Below are 18,895 nucleotides of genomic sequence, written 5' to 3' on the forward strand. Positions count from 1 at the left end.
ATTTTACTTTCAAAAGTGAAAAATCCTTACATGTATATTTTGTGAGTTAAAATGGAAAAAATGAGTGTTATCCAAAAATCTATATGTCAAGTTCTCCTGGTTAAATTTTAACAATGAAGATGTAATTTTATAAGGAATGTTATCTACTAAAGTTTTAGTTAGAATTATAACTTGGTCTATACATAAACTAAGATTAATTTTATTAATTTATTTTGTATCATTAATTTTATTAATTTATTTTGTATCATTAATTTAATTTATAATAGTGTAATTAACATAATTCTACCTATCTATCTATATATATAAAGGAAAGTATATTAAATTCTATAGCTCAAGTAGTTTCAGGGATATATCAATTTGTGTTATATGTAGATGGCAACTAGTGGGAATCATACATTGAAAAACTCTCGCCTATTTTGTTAAAATACAATCAATAGATAAATTTTTTTTCTTTATAGTAATCAACCAGTTATAATTTTAGCTTACATAATTTATTGCAAGATGAAATATAAATCCAACAATAATAAACATGGAGAAAATGGAAATAAATTAAATTAAATCATCTCAAAGTCAAATGTTACAGATAAGTCATTATCTGCAAAATAATTATTGACAGAATAATAGGTTTTATACAATAATACTTACTTGATTTTCTTGACATGCTTGGTTTATTTAAAAATGGTGTTAAGTTTTAAAATGGTATAAATTAATTATTTTACAAGCCATGCAATAAACAGAATGTATACTTTTGGAAGTTTTGTATATAGGAATTTCCATAAAATTTCTTGTTATATGCTGTGAAATTTGGTGAAGACCTGTTCTTATTCTTAACATAAAACTTTGAAAATTTGTACAATATTGGTTATGGTAAATAATGCTACATGAGTACTTAAATACGATGCGTAGAAAAATCACGATTTCACAATATTACAACTACTGGTATGGGGAAGCTCGATCTCAAATTCAAAAATAAGTATATTCGCGGATAATTACTGATTGCTAAAATATTTTTGTACTTTCTGTATGAAAAAGTGAAGATACACACTACCAATTAACAAACTACTGTAATTTAACAAGTAATATTAGAGCTATAATTAGTATTTTTTTATATTTATTTTTGTGCATTTCGAGGGTTTGCTTTATCTAGTTGTAGACAACAATGATAAATTTGGCAGTACGCAAATTACCGATTTGTGAAACATGTTTTTGTAGTTCTTTGTGTAAAAAAACTGTTTAGAAACCCATATTAACAAATTAAAGTGATTTATAAATAATATTTAGTTTGCTTACAATAGGTGATAGCGATGAATCATCACCCAATTTCTCATATATCACCAGCGGCGAAATTTGCTAGGCCACCGCAGTATTTTTTTATATTTATTTTTGTGCATTTCGAGAGTTTGCTTTATCTAGTCGTAGACAACAATGATAAATTTAGCAGTACGCAAATTATTGATTTGTGAAACATGTTTTTTTAGTTCTTTGTGTAAAAAAACTGTTTAGAAACCCATATTAACAAATTAAAGTGATTTATAAATAATATTTAGTTTGCTTAAAATAGGTGATAGCGATGAATCGTCACCCAATTTCTCATATATCACCAGCGGCGAAATTTGCTAGGCCACCGCAGTTTCGTGGCATTTCTGGCAAATGCAGCTGGTGACAATAAACTGCCACAATTACACTTGGTGTAAGGGTCAAATACAGTTTTACATTTGATTATTTGTCTTGAAAATAGATTAGAGTCAGAAATGTTTGACTGGGAAAACCAGGAAAAAACTGGGAATTTGAAAAGAGGCTTTGACTAGCCACCCTGTTATAAATTCCTAAAATGTTGTATTACTTTTTTATTTTTAATACATAAATCTTCAAACTAGGATAGCTTTTATAGTATGTAAAGTATTTTATTAAATAGCTTTGTAACTGACATGTAACCAAAGGTAAAGTTTTATTATGGAATATGATTGTGAAAATTTTATTCATTTTTATATACTCATTGTCTGATTAAGAAAGTCTTTCAACAAGAAATAATTTAAACTATTAGACATTTTTGTTTTTATATTATTGGTTTCTTGCTTTGAGAAATTTTTAAGCATGAATGACTGAAAATGACAAGTAGTTCTATTTCATGTAGGCTAAGGTTTTCATGGGAGCATCAGTCAAATTGCTCTTGCTCCTTCCTTTGGCTTGAACCTAAACATCGAATCTCTTTAGATACTCATTTATTTAGCACAGTCTTTTGAGTGGGTAGTAGGTACATAATTTTTAAAATTTTTATTTCACTGCTTTCAAAATTTTGAATTACTGCTTTCACTGTGGTGAGGTTGCATACTGAAAACTATTGGAGTCAATTTCACTCCAACAAAATCTACAAGCTTAAGACCAGAGATGTCCCCAGTAGGTGTATCCTAGTGTCTGACTAATATGTTAATACTAGTAATTAATGCCCAGGCTTCTTCTAGTACTTTCCCGCAACTAGTTATAAAGTAAATTAGCATATTTTTTTATTAAGACTGAAACCATTACGTCCCTAAATGAAACATTCCTTTCCAGATTTATTTAATGCTTTTGTTGTCAAGTCTGGGATAGAAACTGAGAGAAGTTGGTCAACAGAGGAGTTAAATTCTGCAAATCAATCTGTTACTAACAGCCTTTCGTCTTTGATGGAATCTTCTGCAAAGGTCAGTGTTTTAAATTGGGTTTTATTTCTACAAATATGTTTGATTGAATCTTTTAATGGAAAGACTTTGGGGGAAGTAATTGATAACATTATGACCAATTTAAATCAAACTGAGGTGGTCACTGGTGTAATAACATTCATTACTTTACGTTCTTGATGGGCAAATATTAACAATAAAAAAAAAACCAGTAGGAAAGACAAAGTAAATACAATGTTATATAAGGAGATAGAAAGAAATATTAATGAAGAAAATGTTGTTAGTCTAGTCTCATAATTTTAGAAAATGATCAGTGGTAGTGTGTGCTTTGCACATGTTGAAGAGTATATATTAATAATATAATAAACTATTATTTTAATACAACATTTTTAAAGTGGGTTTAAAAAGTTATGTCATAACAGATATAAATGGATAATTCTAATGAACAAAAAACAAATTTTGTAGATGGACCTTATATTGGTACTGATAACTTACTTACTTACTGCCGGGGCGTAACAAATCTCAGTCGATTCTTTGCCTCGTCTATGAGCCTCTTCCACGCCACCCTGTCTTGGAAGATAGTAACTGATAACTTACTTACATTAAAACATAAAACCAATATTTAACACTTTTATTATTTTGTGAGGCCTTTCGATATCAAGGATATCTTATTCAGACACATTTTGTGATGTGTCTGAATAAGATATCCTTGACATCGAAAGGCCTCACAAAATAATAAAAGTGTTAAATATTGGTTTTATGTTTTAATGTAAGTTAAAAAAAAACAAATTAATTTATGTAATGAATGAACAAAAAACTTCAACAGTGGTAATCAGAAAAAATGTAAGCAAATAAGTAAGAAGTAAATTCTGTTTTGGTACATAAAAACATTCAGTAATTTTCTGAAATAATTTCATTTTTATAAAAGCCCACACTTTCGTCTACTTTTTGCCATCAGTATGAAGGCATCTATCATATCTAAGAACAACTTTTTTTATAGTACTCTCATAGAAGATTGCTACCTGATTTAACATCGACTGCAACGCGACTATTTTGATGCTATTATCAACTATTATTATTTTATTGCGTCATATAAAATTCAATATGCTTTTTCTGTTGAAAAACAAATGATACTGACTGGGCACTAAATTGGGACTGTTTGGGGGAGTAGCAAAATGCTGTGATAAGATCTTGAGTTCATTTTACCACATGTGGCCGGACATTGTCATGCAACAAAACATATTTCTCGATATAAATGTTATAGAATAAAGTGTTTACTTCTTAAAACTGTTAAAGCTCGTACCCATTTTAATGCCATTCCATCACTCATAATGTTTTGTCCATACACTTCACTATTCTAACAGTGAAAATTAACTGCTTTCTTGAGTGCCAAGAAAACAAATAACAGCACGTACTTCATAGTGAGTGGGATTCTCAATTCATGGGGGGATTTGAAACATGCATTAACAGATGTAAAAAAAAAAAATCAGCAGTGGAATTTCAAACTGTACAGTAGAAACGGTAGAATATACATGTATATAGTTCTGGAACATTTTATAATAACAAAATAATGAACATGTCATATATTATGTATACAGTGGGACCTCGATAAGTCGGATTAATCGGGACCGCGACCGATCCGGGTTAACGAAAATCCGGGTTAGCCGGAGAATTAAGTAAAAATTAATAAAATATGGTATACTTATAGATAAACCGGATTATAATTGTAAAAACATCAAACATATGCACATTAAATTATTATTAATCCTTACAGTACATTTATAACTGTTCATTTCCTGGAAAAAAACTCAGTCAGCTTTGGTTGTGCCAATGTCGTCTGCCGCTTGCGTGCTGTACGATCCCGCAGTCTCTTCAACATGAGCAATTCAGCCGGCGATGTTTCTGCCTGCCGCTCGAAATAAACCATTAGTTCGTTTAGTTTGATCACTGCATCTCCATGACTCATCACTGGATCTTCAATGTACCCATCTGCCTCCTTAGCGTCTGATTCATTAGCATCAGATAAAAACGACGCGATCACTTCCTCGTCAGTAAGTGGCTCATAGCCTCCGTTATTGTCTGCCCCTAACCACAGAGTAATGTCATTTTCATCGACTTCAGAGCAGCCATCAATATTTTGGAACATATCCAAAAGTTGTTGGGGCTGGACATCGTCTGGATATTTAAATATTTCCTCACACCTGGCACAAAACAATCAAAAAACCAGTTTTTAAAAGTGTTGCTGTCCATTCATGCACTTCTTTGAGACTTGTAGACAACTGGTAGAGAATCCCGATTTACATTTTTCAGTGCTCCCGGATTTTTCGCTTTACCTATTAAGAGTAGAGGAAATTTATGCTTCCCCGAAGCATTGCTGCAGGCCATTATTGTCAGTTGGTCTTTGCTTTTTTTGTATCCCTTTGCGCCTTTTTCAGTTTTTGAGGCCAAAGTTTTGCTCGGCATCATTCTGTAAAACAGATCCGTCTCATCGGCGTTATATATTTGATCTGCCGTTAAATTTTCTTCTTTAACAAAATCCAAAAACTTGTTTTTATAGTCATCAGCAGTGCTGTTGTCCCCAGATAGACTTTCTTCTGTGATAGATAGTTGGCGAATACCATGCCGTTTTTTCCACCTATCCAACCATCCTTGACTCGCAGTAAAATTTGGTTCACAATCAGGCAGCTGTTTATTCAGCTTGATTGCCTTTTCTTGAATGATAGGCCCAGACACTGGCAAACCACGTTCCCTTTCCGCACAAAACCAAACATACAAAGCGTCGTCAAGAGTCTCGTTTTTAGCTTTCTTAGCTTTGCACTGATTGCCCAAACTGTCTTATGTTATCATCTTGAAACAAAATTCTTCGATTTTTGTCCTATTTTTTTTCCAATCCGATACTGTAGATGTACCGACACAATAAGATGCTGCAATTGTTTTTAAAGATTCGCCTTTACCAAGCCTACCTAATGCCTCTAGTCTCTTTTCCATTGACACTACAACATTTTTACGTTTTGTTGCCATTGCGTAGATAACAACAAACGCACAACAAATGAAGCACACTATCTGAAGCACGATTGCAGAACAGAAGCAAACAATACAGTACACTACACACATAACACGGGCACAAGCAAGCGGAGCGAGGTAGGAACGGTACTGAGGGGCCAGGCGTGGCGGTAGCGTGGGAGAGGAGTTAGGGAAATACACGTCTGTTATTGTTTCTGAGAATCCGGGACATTAACCGCCACTCGCCCGCTGTGGCGCCGTGTGCCATGAGTCACACACTCACTGTCGTACAGTCCCATCAAATACTGATGCAACATCGATTCACGGATACTATACCACTCAAAAATATTACGTTTTTATTATTGAAACTTGTCTGATTTTTTATTTTTTAATTGAAAATCGGTCCGGGTTAGCCGGACGTCTGGGTTAACGGGGGTTGACTTATCAGGGTTGTACTGTATGTACAAAAAATGGTCTGTGTATACAAAGCAATTTGTTTTGAACAGTTCTAACAATACTAATGAATGTGTGATATAATGCATCATGATTATTAGTGAGTGAGTGCAGTGTAAATGAATCACAATTATAATGCTTAGCAGCTGTTGAATTACATTTCCAAGTTTTAAGAGTTGCAGAACAATATAAGTGATAGAAATATTGTATTTCTTATAATATTAAAGCAATATGAGTGTAAGAAATAAATAATAAATTTATAATGTCAAGGTTCAATGCATAATAAAGAAAATATTAGAATTTATAAGTTTGTGAAGAAACAATTCAGTAAAGAAGATAGTAAAATAAAGAAGTATCTCTTATTCAGTAATATATAATCTAGTGACCTTAATACCTTATAAAGAAAACTTATCATTGTCATCAATATGGCATATCTGAATTATTAAGATTGTTGAAAACCAATAAAAGAGAATATATTCAACTTAGTTGAAATTTGACTGTAATTTGTTCATCCATGCTTTTCATTGTTGAGAATAATTTTACTTAATTTAATCCATATTAATGCTTGTCCTTCTGTTCATAAACCACAGGAATTACAAGTTTTTATTTGTGAAAGGTATTTTTAATGCACTTGTTGATAAAATCCACTTCAGGATTTCATGGTAAGCACCTTCTACATCTTCTGTTAAAGCAGTGATAGTAAAAGTAACAATTATATTTTACAATGTTACTTTATCAAAAGTTCACGGAGATGATTTTTAGCTATGTATTTGAACAGTAACTTAGTTTCTTAACCAAAACTGTGTCTTTTAAGATAACAAAGTGTTTGCGAGAGCTGTGGAAGATGGCAGACACCATGGCACCATCACACCCGCTAGTTTCTGACCTGAGAAGGAAGGGTGTTCACTACATCAATGCTATCCACACAGATGAGGCACCGACAATCTCGTACAGTCAAGCTCTCAGGGACCATGAGGAGGCTCAGAACAGCACTAAGGTGCGGGAAACATTGCTAAGGCAGCTGGATGACAACAAAGAACAGCTGGTACGGGCTGAACAGGACAGGGAACAGTGGAAACAGGAACTCCAACTGCTGCAGCTCAGGTATCAGAAGGTCAGTCATATGTACTGTAAGAAGTTGTAGTTTCAGAACATTGTGTTCTGCTAAGAAATATGACATGAGATTATATTTGACTCTCCTGGCCCAGATATGTTTCTACAAAGTAATTTGATATATATAATAATAAACCTTTATAACACTTTATCCCTCCGGCTGGTAACGTCGTAAATTACGACTCATTTTTTCCCGCCGTGAACTGGCAGAGTCGTAATATACGACTCATTAAACATCGTCTACTAATTACGTCATAGTTCCGATAATTACCGCTCGAATCGCATAAAAGTTATATCACTTTAATCACAAGATCCCAAACCTTCTAATAATGTATTCACTTTTATATATATATATATGAATATTTGTTCTTTTACTTGCCGCTAAAAGCTCCCGACTACTTCCGTGTGACGCGACTCAGCAACTGTTAGTGCTTGTATATCGTCTTGCTTTTTCAATTGTAATTTTATTTGTAAATAAAAGTGTTTATAACTATGTATTTTCTTTTTGTGCATAAGTAAGTGAACATTATGCATATTTTAGATTTTTAAATAAAATTAGTTTTGAGTTTTTTTTAATGGCCTAATATAAAAAAGTGTTTTTTGAAAAAAAAAAAAGTTTTGAGTTCTGACCATTAAACATCCACCATTATTCAGATAAGTCAAATTATAATTATGTTTATATTGTACAACATATTCTGCAGAGTAATTTGATGTATAACAATTTTGTGTTTTCTCCAATAATTAATTGTAAAGGATAAAAAAATTAAAAACTCTGCACGAAGCTTCAAAACAGGGTGCCAGTCAAGGCTCAAATGTGCGCCAGCCGGAGGGTTAAAATCTTTTTTATTTTCGTACAATGTAGATTTCAAATTCTGGGAATTCATCTTCAGGTACTAAGGTTAAGTTAAATTATGAAAATAAATAATTAAAATCTAATTGTCATGTGTTACCTTGGTGGCTAAATTTGTTGTATTTAATTTTATGTGTGATCAATGTATATTGTTTAAAAGTAAATTGAATAATAAATTTGTTGTTAGAAAATCTTTTGTCATTTAATAATGTATTATGATTAATTTTGGCACTTTTGTAAATTTCAAAACGTTCTAAAGTTGACACATGACTTTTTTGCATGTGTGTAAAATTTCAAGATTGTTTTCGTTGTTAGTGTATATATGGCCGGTGTTATTTAAATGGTCTGCATATTTAGAATTTGATGATGTTTTCAATGCTTTTATATGATCATTAAATCTAATTTTGAAGGATCGGCCGGTTTGTCCAATATAGTGGGATTGACAATCGTTGCAATTTAATTTGTATACTCCACTATTGTTGAATTTTGATTTTGGTTTGTTGAATTGCCTTAGTTTTTTATTAAAATTCCGAGGTTGTTTGAAAAAAAACACACGACAATTTGATTTTAATTATTTATTTTCATCATTTAACTTAATCTTAGTACCTGAAGATGAATTCCCAGAATTTGAAATGTACATTGTACAAAAATAAAAAAGATTACAAAGTGTTAAAAAGGTTTATTATTATTATTATATATATATATATATATATATATATATATATATATATATATTATATTATATTATATTTATCAAACCCTTTTTGAGGCTACTACTCTAATACAAAGTAATAGTGTTTAGCATAATAATTGTATAACTATTATAATGAAATAACACGGCATGATTTTGGTTACTGACATGTCTATTAACCCTTTCCGGGCCAGGCGGCAATATATTGCCGCCATAGATCGCGTCTGAAAAGTGCCAGGCGGCAATATATTGCCGCCTTGATATTCAGCGTTTTCTTAAATAACTACGACGTCAAATGATTAAAGTTTTATGTTTTTTTATTCCCTGGTATATTTGTAGATAACTAATATGAATATAATTTTTATTTTGGAGGTCTATGCATTTTTATTTCGTAATTGTCACGTGACATTATCAGCTGACTCGATCTATTGTTGTTAATTCTTTATGCTTTAGTGTAATCGTACTATTGTATGCTGGATTCTTCTTCATTATTTTATTTTGTGGTTGTAAATATTAGTAGTGTTAGTAGTTACCTGCTTAGCTATTGTGTGTAGTAGTTACAATGACTGACAATTTGCGATCTCACGGGAGTAAAATTGTAAGTAGCATGTTTGTAAATAGAAAAAGTGTAAATAAATTTCAAATAAAATTGTGTAAATATTTCTTGGTAAATAGTGTTTTTAACTGTATTGAAACTGTTTATGGATCCTACAATCATCTGTTTACCGGTACATCCATAATGTGAATATTTATTTTAAGTTTCTTGCAGTGTAAGAGTCAGTTGCTTTATAATTTATACAATGTTGCGAAGTACAATTATGCGTATTTATACAAAATGTGTCATAATAAATTTATTTATGAGAGAAATAACACAAAATTTTGTATGGTTGTTCCTTTCTAAATGTACAATATAATAACATAGCTTCCTACAGTAAAATTATTTTTTAATTTTTAGTTATTTACAAAAAAATAAAAAAAATGTTTTATGTAATCCATTAAAACATAATTTTTTCTAAATTTTAAATTACTTAAAACTGCATCTATATATTTTTTTGTTGATAGTATATATCTATACGAGTAATTTTGTGCAACTTTTAGGTCATTCTCTAATTATTATGAAAAGTTATAAATTTTAATCTAAGAGACTGCAAAATCGCCAATTTTAACCTGGCACTTTTGACTAGTCACAAGGGGATATGATATGTGAAAAAATTTTTGCAACACCTCACATTTGGTCTTGGCCCTGAAAGGGTTAACCAGCACCATTCAAGTGCAATCTTAATACTAGTTTCAAAATCTCTTTGATGTGAGTGCCATGTAAGGCGACAGGCATTGATGACCAACGTGTCTTTTGTCCTTATAAAAAAAGAAAAATCTGTAATAGATTTAATTTTTGTTACAGTTCATTAATTTTGCACACAATGTGTATTTTATTAATATATTATAAAAATGGCAAATTTACATTTCTAATCAATACTGCAGTCACCAATAAATTATTGAGTATGTATATTTTGTTGTTTTAGGAAAAAGAAGAAATTATTAAAAATGATGAATTTACAAGTCTAGTCAATAGTACAGTCACTAATATGGTAAGTACAACTTCAGTTTTTAATTGGTCTGTGTGTTGTGTACATGTTTTATCTCTCTTCATAAAAATAATATTAGGTTGATATATTTGAGTATATAGTTAGTTTACTCTTACTTTATATGTTTAAACATGTTTTATTTTACTTCCACTTACTAATGGAGAGAAATAATTTTAATAAGAATAAAATTAAAATGGAACAATGATAAGATTACAACATATTGAGAGCAATTTATTATAGATTTCAAACATGTTATTGCTGTTAATTAATATTATACATAATATTACCTATTTTCTATAGATTGGGTCACTGGAAGTACCTGTCAACTTGCCACAAGAAGTGGAAGCTAGAGAAGAGGCAGTTAAACAATACTTTAGGCAACGAATAAACAATCTGATAGCAGAGAATGGGGATTTGCAAAGCAAATCAGCAGCTCTACTTGCAGAGGTACTTACTTTACTTATTTATGAAACAACTTTAAAATATAGCCAGAAAATATAGGTGTAGAAAACTTACAACAAAAATGGTAACACCATCATTTTGCTAAACTTTTTCTTGTATTCCTTTAATTGTTAAATAGAAACAAGAATGTCTACTTTTCTCTCTATACCATATTTGTTGGGTTGTTCCACTTTGGCTACGTAATATTTTAAAGATAAATTATGTAGTGCTAAACAGTTGGTCAAACAGCTACACAGTGTTGTTAAATGAACGAGATAACCAAAATCTATGCAACTTACACCTGTGGTTTTATTGTTGCTAAAATAGAACAGATACGGAATAAAATATTGGTTTGGTCAGCCGGTCAAATTGAAAATTAAACCTTCTTTTCTTTATATTTCTGCCATTACTGTAATCATAACATTACTGGTACTATCACCAATTGGTAGCATCTTAACAGCACTGATATATATATATATATATATATGAACAACTAAGATCAGAGAACCGAGATCTGCCATGACATCACTTTGCATGTAACTTGTAGACGGCAGCGTTGGTAAGACGGTTAGAGGCGAGTGTGGCGGATGGGATGAGGCTGGAAGAGGCTCTTCATGAAGCGAGAGAGCGTGCGGCTCAGTTGCAGGAGGAAGTGACCACAACAGCCACCAACTATGAGGCTCAACTCAGCACCATGTCGGAGCATCTGTTGAACATGAATGAGAGGCTCGCCCAACAGAAAGATACCATCGACCAACTCCAGTATCAAATCGCTAATAAGGTATTGTTTTCCTTTTCTATGATTTATTATTACAGAAATAATTCTGCTACGTATTGATCTTTTAATTTTGTACAATACAATCAAATTACAGCTCAGCAAGAAAATCTATTACTTACGTCTATATTTAGCATCTTAATGACCTTTTCCATTTCAATATTAAAACAATAACATTTGATGTAAGAAGAGTATTCTTCAGGTACATAAATATTGTGCTTATGCAAACACATTAAAACCCGTAGCATTTGTGGGGCCCCAACAACATTTATAGAGCCTCAACCAAGCATAATAATGACTCCCTCCTTTATTAAGTAAGTAATCAATAGGTAATATGTACACCAATTGGCCTAAAAAATGTACATAAAACAGGCTATAGACCAAATTTAACAATATTAATTTTATTGTTATTTAAATTATTAAATTAAATCTTGATTCATGCTTTGAGTGATCATATTGAAATATTTAGATCTTGTGCAGTTAGGCTTATTTCATATCCTCACGTTCATAAACAAAGCTATGTTTGTTTTTCCTAAGTTGTGTTTTCTTAAACTCTTAGGATACCCAGATCACAATAATTAAGATGTATATCTCCATCTTTGTTTCTGCTTTAACATGTTTTTTTGAATTTTAAGAAGTTATAAATCAACTGAAAAAACTAATACACAGAAACTTAACTTTGAGGAAGGGACGAATATGTGTAAAGTCGTAGAAACACATACATGGAACACAGAATCATAGCTCCACAATTTAAATCAGATTTCTTTTACACCCCTTTCACATAACATTTTCAATCTTAAAACAGGGCAGGACTAACCTTAACTAAAATTTAAAGCTTTAGAAATCAAATAAAAAGTAAACAGAGGAAGCCCAATCAGATCCATCAAGACAAACACCCATCAAAAGAAATATATCCAGAATTAATTTAAAAAAAAAACTGTTTTACCATTTACCCCCTATTGTAAATTGCTAAATACATGCCTGCAACATCAACCCAACTCACTATAATTCATACAAAGTTACAAGAAAATTTAATAAAACTGCCAGGTTATTCAAGTTCATGGAAGAAATTAAACCTACCTCTGTTATGGCTTTTTTGTCTGGGAAGGAACATCTACAGGAAATATCCATAGAGTTCTTCTACTGCCACAAAAGAGAACTATTAGAATTCTTTCAGGTATTGGCTTTGTTGACAGCTGTAGGGAAGTATTTTCAAACTTAAAAATAATTACAGTGATTCCATTTTACAACCAAGAGGTTATAAAGCATGTGGACCAATAAGTACTGCAGTTATGATCAGACATGTCTCCAGACACCACCTGCTTCTCCACCAATCTACTTCCAGAGAGATAAAATTCTGAGAGGACCTCCCTAGGCAAATCGCTTATGAGTCATTCGTTCTACTCACTGGACAAAGTCCATAAATGGAGGACCTTTAAAAACAAAGACTAAAAACAATAATAAAAATATAAAAAATTTTCTTTTTTCTGTTTTTAATGTCTTTTTTTGTCTTTATTGAAGACATTACGATTCTATATGTTTTTGTAAGCATAAAATGTTAGTAATTATAACTAACAAACTCTTGTTGTAACCCTTCTGCATTACGAGTAAGTGTATATTTAATTATTTTTATTTATTTATTTTCGATGTCGATTAATGGGTTCAGAGTTTTGAAAATTAAATTATCACTTAATAAAATTTTTAAATTAACTCTTCAAGTTTGTTCACGTGATAGTCTCACAGTTAGCAAACTCACTGAACAGCGGTGATTTTATATTTACATTGTTTTAGTGTAGTACAAAGAATTAAGACGAATTTTGTATTGATGGAAAATGGAATTATTTAAAACACTTATTTGCCTCACTTGAGGGAGGACCATTCATTTTATCTTTGTCATCACCACACCGTTATGTTTGAATTATTCAGCTGTCATTTTAACCAAACACATAATTTATAATTATGAGCTGATTATTTCAATAAATGGAAACCAGTGGTCAGTATTGTTTAGAGGCTCAGGTTTACATTGTTTTTCACTACACAGTATTAACACTTTGTACCCTGGGCCCTTAATACATGTTTCGGCATGGCTCCTTGGGTGTTTTATGATGCTTTTAAAAAATTCTGTGTTATTACAGTAATTATGTTATAAACTCATACTATATATCTTTTTAAAGATAGAGATACATACTTTTTTAAATGTATACAAATATAAAGTTTATTTTCAAAATAAAATTATTACATAATATTGAATGTTATGTAAAAAATACAAAAAAAGGTTTTTGCTACATAGCTTGTTAGTTTAGGTAGTTCGCCTTAGTGTGGTAATTTTTAAAGCACAATGGTCTAAATCAAATACAGGATCTCGCACATTTTCGTTTAGATCGTTCGTAAAATCAATATTTGGTCCCAGGTGTGTATCAAAATCATCGTCACTTTCCGACTTGGAGTCAAACAAACAAAAGATCGCGAATTGCATCACTTTTTATTTTATCACCCATATTATTTAAACTCGAAAATAATAAGTAAAGAATATAAAAGAAAATCAATGGAAAGTCGAGAAGAAAGAACAAAGCAAGTGTAAATACGAAACAAAACACACGGATAACCTCACATTGCTTGCATTTGCCTTTACTTTATTTAGTAAGAAACTAAAGTTCTGATTATTTACAAACAGTTAAATTCACATTTAGAATACATTATAATAATATTTGCTTCAGTATTATTGTCGGCAAGATTTGTAGAAAACTTAGTAAGATATCACTAAGACTCACGACAGTACCGACGATCAGCCGCGGCACCTACGATCAGCTGTCTAGACTCGCTTGTTGTATGACGAAAAATATACGCATTTCATTACTAAAACGTGACCCAGGGATCTCTAAACCAACAAATACGAACTTAGACAACCAATGAACATAATCAAAATGTTTGAATCCAAAAATAAGATGACTGAGCTAAATAATACAATTAAATAATACGACCCGAGGTACACTCGGGCACCGGTAGCAGGCGTTGCCGACGCGGCCCGACCTATACTCAGGCTCAGGGTACAAAGTGTTAAATAAAGATACTATAATACAGATTATAGTATGAGTCTTAATATTTTTAAAGTACAGTAAGTACAAAATAACTGTCACAAAAATGTAGTAGTTGGGTGGACATTGTAGGTCGTGCCTAATGATGAAAATGTTATTTTAATTTTTTTGTGATTTTGTTGTTGTATTTGCTTAACAGTCATGTATTAAGTTTTCATCATTGTAGACATTTTTACTAAATTTCAAAAATTAGGGAATAAGAATGATCAGATAGCTGTTTTATTACCAGTACAGGAGGACAAAACACTCACATTAATATAAGAGAGAGGGTTGAGGCTGGGACTCTCCTCCTCAGTCTTCTTTAACCTATTCATACATTCTTAATTCCTGTCATGACTTTTTTTACACTTCTTGCCTCATATTTTTGAACATCTTTATTATGCATACAACTTCCTGACATTTCACATTATTCTTTGGTTTTATTCATTTCATTTATTTCCATACAATAACTGTAGCCTGTGAATATGAATCTTGACAAAATGACTATAGATGATTTTTATAATGAGTGACGGTTGATAATGATCAGTGGTGTTTGAACTGATGATGCTGTTGAATACAATCCCGATTGGAGTGTATATACCGCAGGTATGCGTTCCATTCAGTTTTCAAAAACTAATGAGTTGCTGATAGAAATACCAGGACAAAATTCTCCTTTTGATTGGTTCAGATTGTTAGTGGATGTTATTTTCCTTGAAAACATAGTAACATTCACCAACCAATATGCTTGGGAAGTTTTTGGAAAACCTGATCTGGGTTCCCTCATCTCGCATCAATAGATGGAAAGATCTAACCGTTTTTGAGTTAAAATTTTTATTGGCATAATTTACCACATGGGAACGATCAGACTCAATTGCTTCAATGATTATTGGAAAACCAACAGACTATTTAATATACAGATTTTTAAGGAATTTATGAGCAGAGACCGGTTTTTATTGATTTTAAGAGTAATTCACTTTTGCAAAAATGATCATGTTCTGGCTGAGACACACCATTTGCACAAAATTAGGTTCTTACTTTCTTATTTCAATACTAAGATGGCTAATGTCTACTGTCCTTCTCGTGAGCTCTCTCTCGATGAAGGGACAATTTTGTGGAGAGGTCACCTTAATTTTAGGCAATATATAAAAGGGAAGCGCCAAAAGTATGGCATAAAGCTATACTCACTTTGTGAGCCTGGTGGGATGTGCATTCAATTTACAGTATACCAAGGTAAAAGTGGAGAATTGTCAGGTAAAGGCCATGCAGGAAAAGTGGTGTTTCATCTGATGAACAACTATCTTGAGCATGGCCACGCATTGTTTATGGACAATTACTATAGTAGTTTGGTTTTGGCTTCTCAACTATTAGCACATGATACCTTCTGCACAGGTACCTTGCGAATAGATCGTCAACATACACCACGAGATGTGAAAAGTGCAAAACTTGTAAAAGGTGAGACAATTGCCAGATATGCCAATGGTGTAATGATTGGCGGGACAAACACCTTGTTTCATACATTTCAACACAGCATGAGAACACCATGGCTGTTTCCCTGACTAAACAAGGAGAACAACAATTGAAACCACTGCCCATCATACACTATAATGCACATATGAAAGGAGTAGACTGACATGACCAGCTATTGGCTTATTATTAATGTGAGCACAAGTCAGTAAGATGGTATAAGAAGGTCTTCATACACATGCTAATGATTAATTCATTCCACTTGTACAACTTCTCAAATGTGACAAGAACAAATCTGTATGACTTCAGGCTTTCAGTTATAAATCAACTGCTTCCTCCTAAAATTGAGCCTCGTACAAGCCCCAGACCATCAGGAACTACAAGTCATGTTCTTTCAAAGAGGACAAAGAAGACCCCTGACAATTCACGTGTGTCAAGCAGAAGATGTCTTGTTTGTGCTAAGAATGGCAAGGAAACAAGAACAATATATTTCTGTGGTCAGTGTCCTCAAAAACCTGCTTTGTGTGCACTTGCTTGTTTTCACAAGTGGCACGCAGAATAAAATGCACAGTTACAAAAAGTGTTTGGTGTGATGTACATATTGTAAATAAGATGAGTTAAAAACTACAAAGAAGGGAGGGAATGGTTGTAAATTATAAAATGATATACTATTAGTGCCTTTCAGTGAAAATTAACTTGTTTTTGAGTGTGAACTCATGTATAAATCTTCGAAGCCCCGCAGCCAGGACAACGGGACCCATCGGTGCCACAACCTATTACATAATTTTAGGAGTCTTGGGAATATAATGCCTAACTTCTTGTCTTTACTATCATCAATAGTCATTAGGGTAAGTGTACACTCTTAAATAATACAATAGTTCTTGTAATAAATGTCATTTTCAGGTTCAATGGGCATTGGTCCATGCTGACGGGACCCATCGGTCCCGCAGTATGATATCAAAAAAATATATAAATATCGATCTAACATAAACTTTTATGCTTTTATATCACTTCTGCAAGTTATATCTTCTAATTAAACAAATAAAAAAATTAGCACCAGGGTTTCGCTAATACTCAAATGCTTAGCAGTGAATGTGTTAAGTAAGCAATAAAGATTGACAATCCTTAAAAAGTTGAGTGGTGCTGATTTTTTCACCGTATAGAATCAAATACTGAGCATGACTAATACAGTTTTAACTACTGTATATTGTTCACCATTAGAGATACATAAAAAGTTCTCTTTTAAATGTTACCAAATTGTAAAGAAGCAAAAATTGTACTAGATCCTATAGGCTTAAATAGTGGCTGGTGGAAACTTCTGAAGAAAAAACTAATTTGAAGAAAGTTAGTTCAGTCATAACATTTTAGATGCTATATGATTTCACATGTTACAAAATTGGCGATAAAATTTCTTCAATAAAGATACAATAGAAGTTCAACTACGTTTATTAACTTAGAAGTCCAAGCGTTATTAACTTCTGATTATGCCTTACTGTTTTTATTTCTTTTTTTTAATAATAATCTTTTAGGAAGCATTATAAAATGATGCTGTACAATGGTGCCAGGTATGTGAGGAACATAGAACACTCAAACACCGTTAACATGGTTCTACTGTATGGTATCTGGGGCAGTCCTGGTTCTGTGTAGCTCAGTTAGTTGGACTTCTACTATACTTGATCTTGAAGAATTTCATGGTTAGAACAGCTTTTATTTCGTATTGGTAGTTAATGTTGTTAGTTTTTAGTAATAAAAACACTATTGAATTGGATGTTTTGATGAATCGGCTTAATTGTATCTTTGTGATTCTTGTCTATTAAGTTCAGTCATTAAAGCATTTCAACTACCTTCAACAATAGGTCTGAAAAGGAATAGAAAATTTAAATAATCTTAATATTATGCATGTTCTTAGGAGATTTTTAAAGATGTTATTATTTTTTCAGAAGAAGGGGAAGAAATGAAGCTATGCCAGTACAAAAATGATAAACCAAGGTAGTCATCTTCCTTGTTACCTAACTAGTAAGTTGTTACTGGTAGTATTGACAGTGCTATTTAGAGTAAATTTGAAGTTAATATTCACTCCCTCTATAATTGTGGGATTATAATAATTATATAGTAATTAATACTGTCTATAAAATAGAATGTGTATAAAGTAGAACATTTTATACATAAATTAATTAATGTTACTGTTATATTTTTGTGATATTTATTTAAAACCATCATTATACACATGTATATTTTTATAGATCTGTAGCTTTAAGAAGTTAGCGTATTTATTTTTATGTAATACTCTGAGTATATATATATATATATATATATATATATATATATATAGTATGTATGTATATAAGGGCAAAGTCAGAACAAAATTAAATGTACTATTTTGTGCTAAGTTGTGAAATTAAGTTCATTCAATCTTCATCTTTTACAGTAATATTTATATTAGGGATGGGCTGATACAAAAAAAATTCAATTCCAATATTGATACAGTAATTGTGGTCTCGATTCTGAATTTGACACAGATTCCTGTGTTGTTTGTAACTAAGAATACAGGTCAGTTAGAAACATTTGTACTATAATTTTAAATACGTATTTAGAATTAAAATTTCAGCCTTGAATCTGGCTTCTGTTATATCTGATAATGGTGGTTTTGTTTTGTTGCTGTTTAAGCAATTCTGGCTAGTAAGAACTGTCACTACCATGCTAACAATACAACAAATGTCAGTAGTAAACTTATATTTTGACTATCCAGTCATCAAAATGACTTTCATTAAAAAAGTAGCTCCAAACA

The 18,895-nt window shown here is 31.8% G+C and overlaps 1 protein-coding gene across 3 annotated transcripts in view; it reads left to right on the forward strand.

Moving 5' to 3' along the window:
* LOC124373621 (protein phosphatase 1 regulatory subunit 21) overlaps nt 1-18,296 on the forward strand; it is a 40,748-nt gene extending 22,452 nt beyond the window's left edge. For 2 of the 3 annotated variants that reach the window (XM_046831978.1, XM_046831984.1), the window contains exons 10-15: nt 2,554-2,681; nt 6,928-7,227; nt 10,291-10,356; nt 10,654-10,800; nt 11,342-11,575; nt 18,048-18,296. In XM_046831978.1, the coding sequence (XP_046687934.1) occupies nt 2,554-2,681; nt 6,928-7,227; nt 10,291-10,356; nt 10,654-10,800; nt 11,342-11,575; nt 18,048-18,065 (893 nt within the window). In that variant the 3' untranslated portion in view covers nt 18,066-18,296. The remainder of the gene's footprint in view (nt 1-2,553; nt 2,682-6,927; nt 7,228-10,290; nt 10,357-10,653; nt 10,801-11,341; nt 11,576-18,047) is intronic. The other variant, XM_046831990.1, reaches the window with a different exon arrangement.
* The last annotated feature ends 599 nt before the right edge of the window (nt 18,297-18,895 follow it).

Source organism: Homalodisca vitripennis, chromosome 1, assembly GCF_021130785.1.
Source record: "Homalodisca vitripennis isolate AUS2020 chromosome 1, UT_GWSS_2.1, whole genome shotgun sequence".
NCBI lineage: Eukaryota > Metazoa > Arthropoda > Insecta > Hemiptera > Cicadellidae > Homalodisca > Homalodisca vitripennis.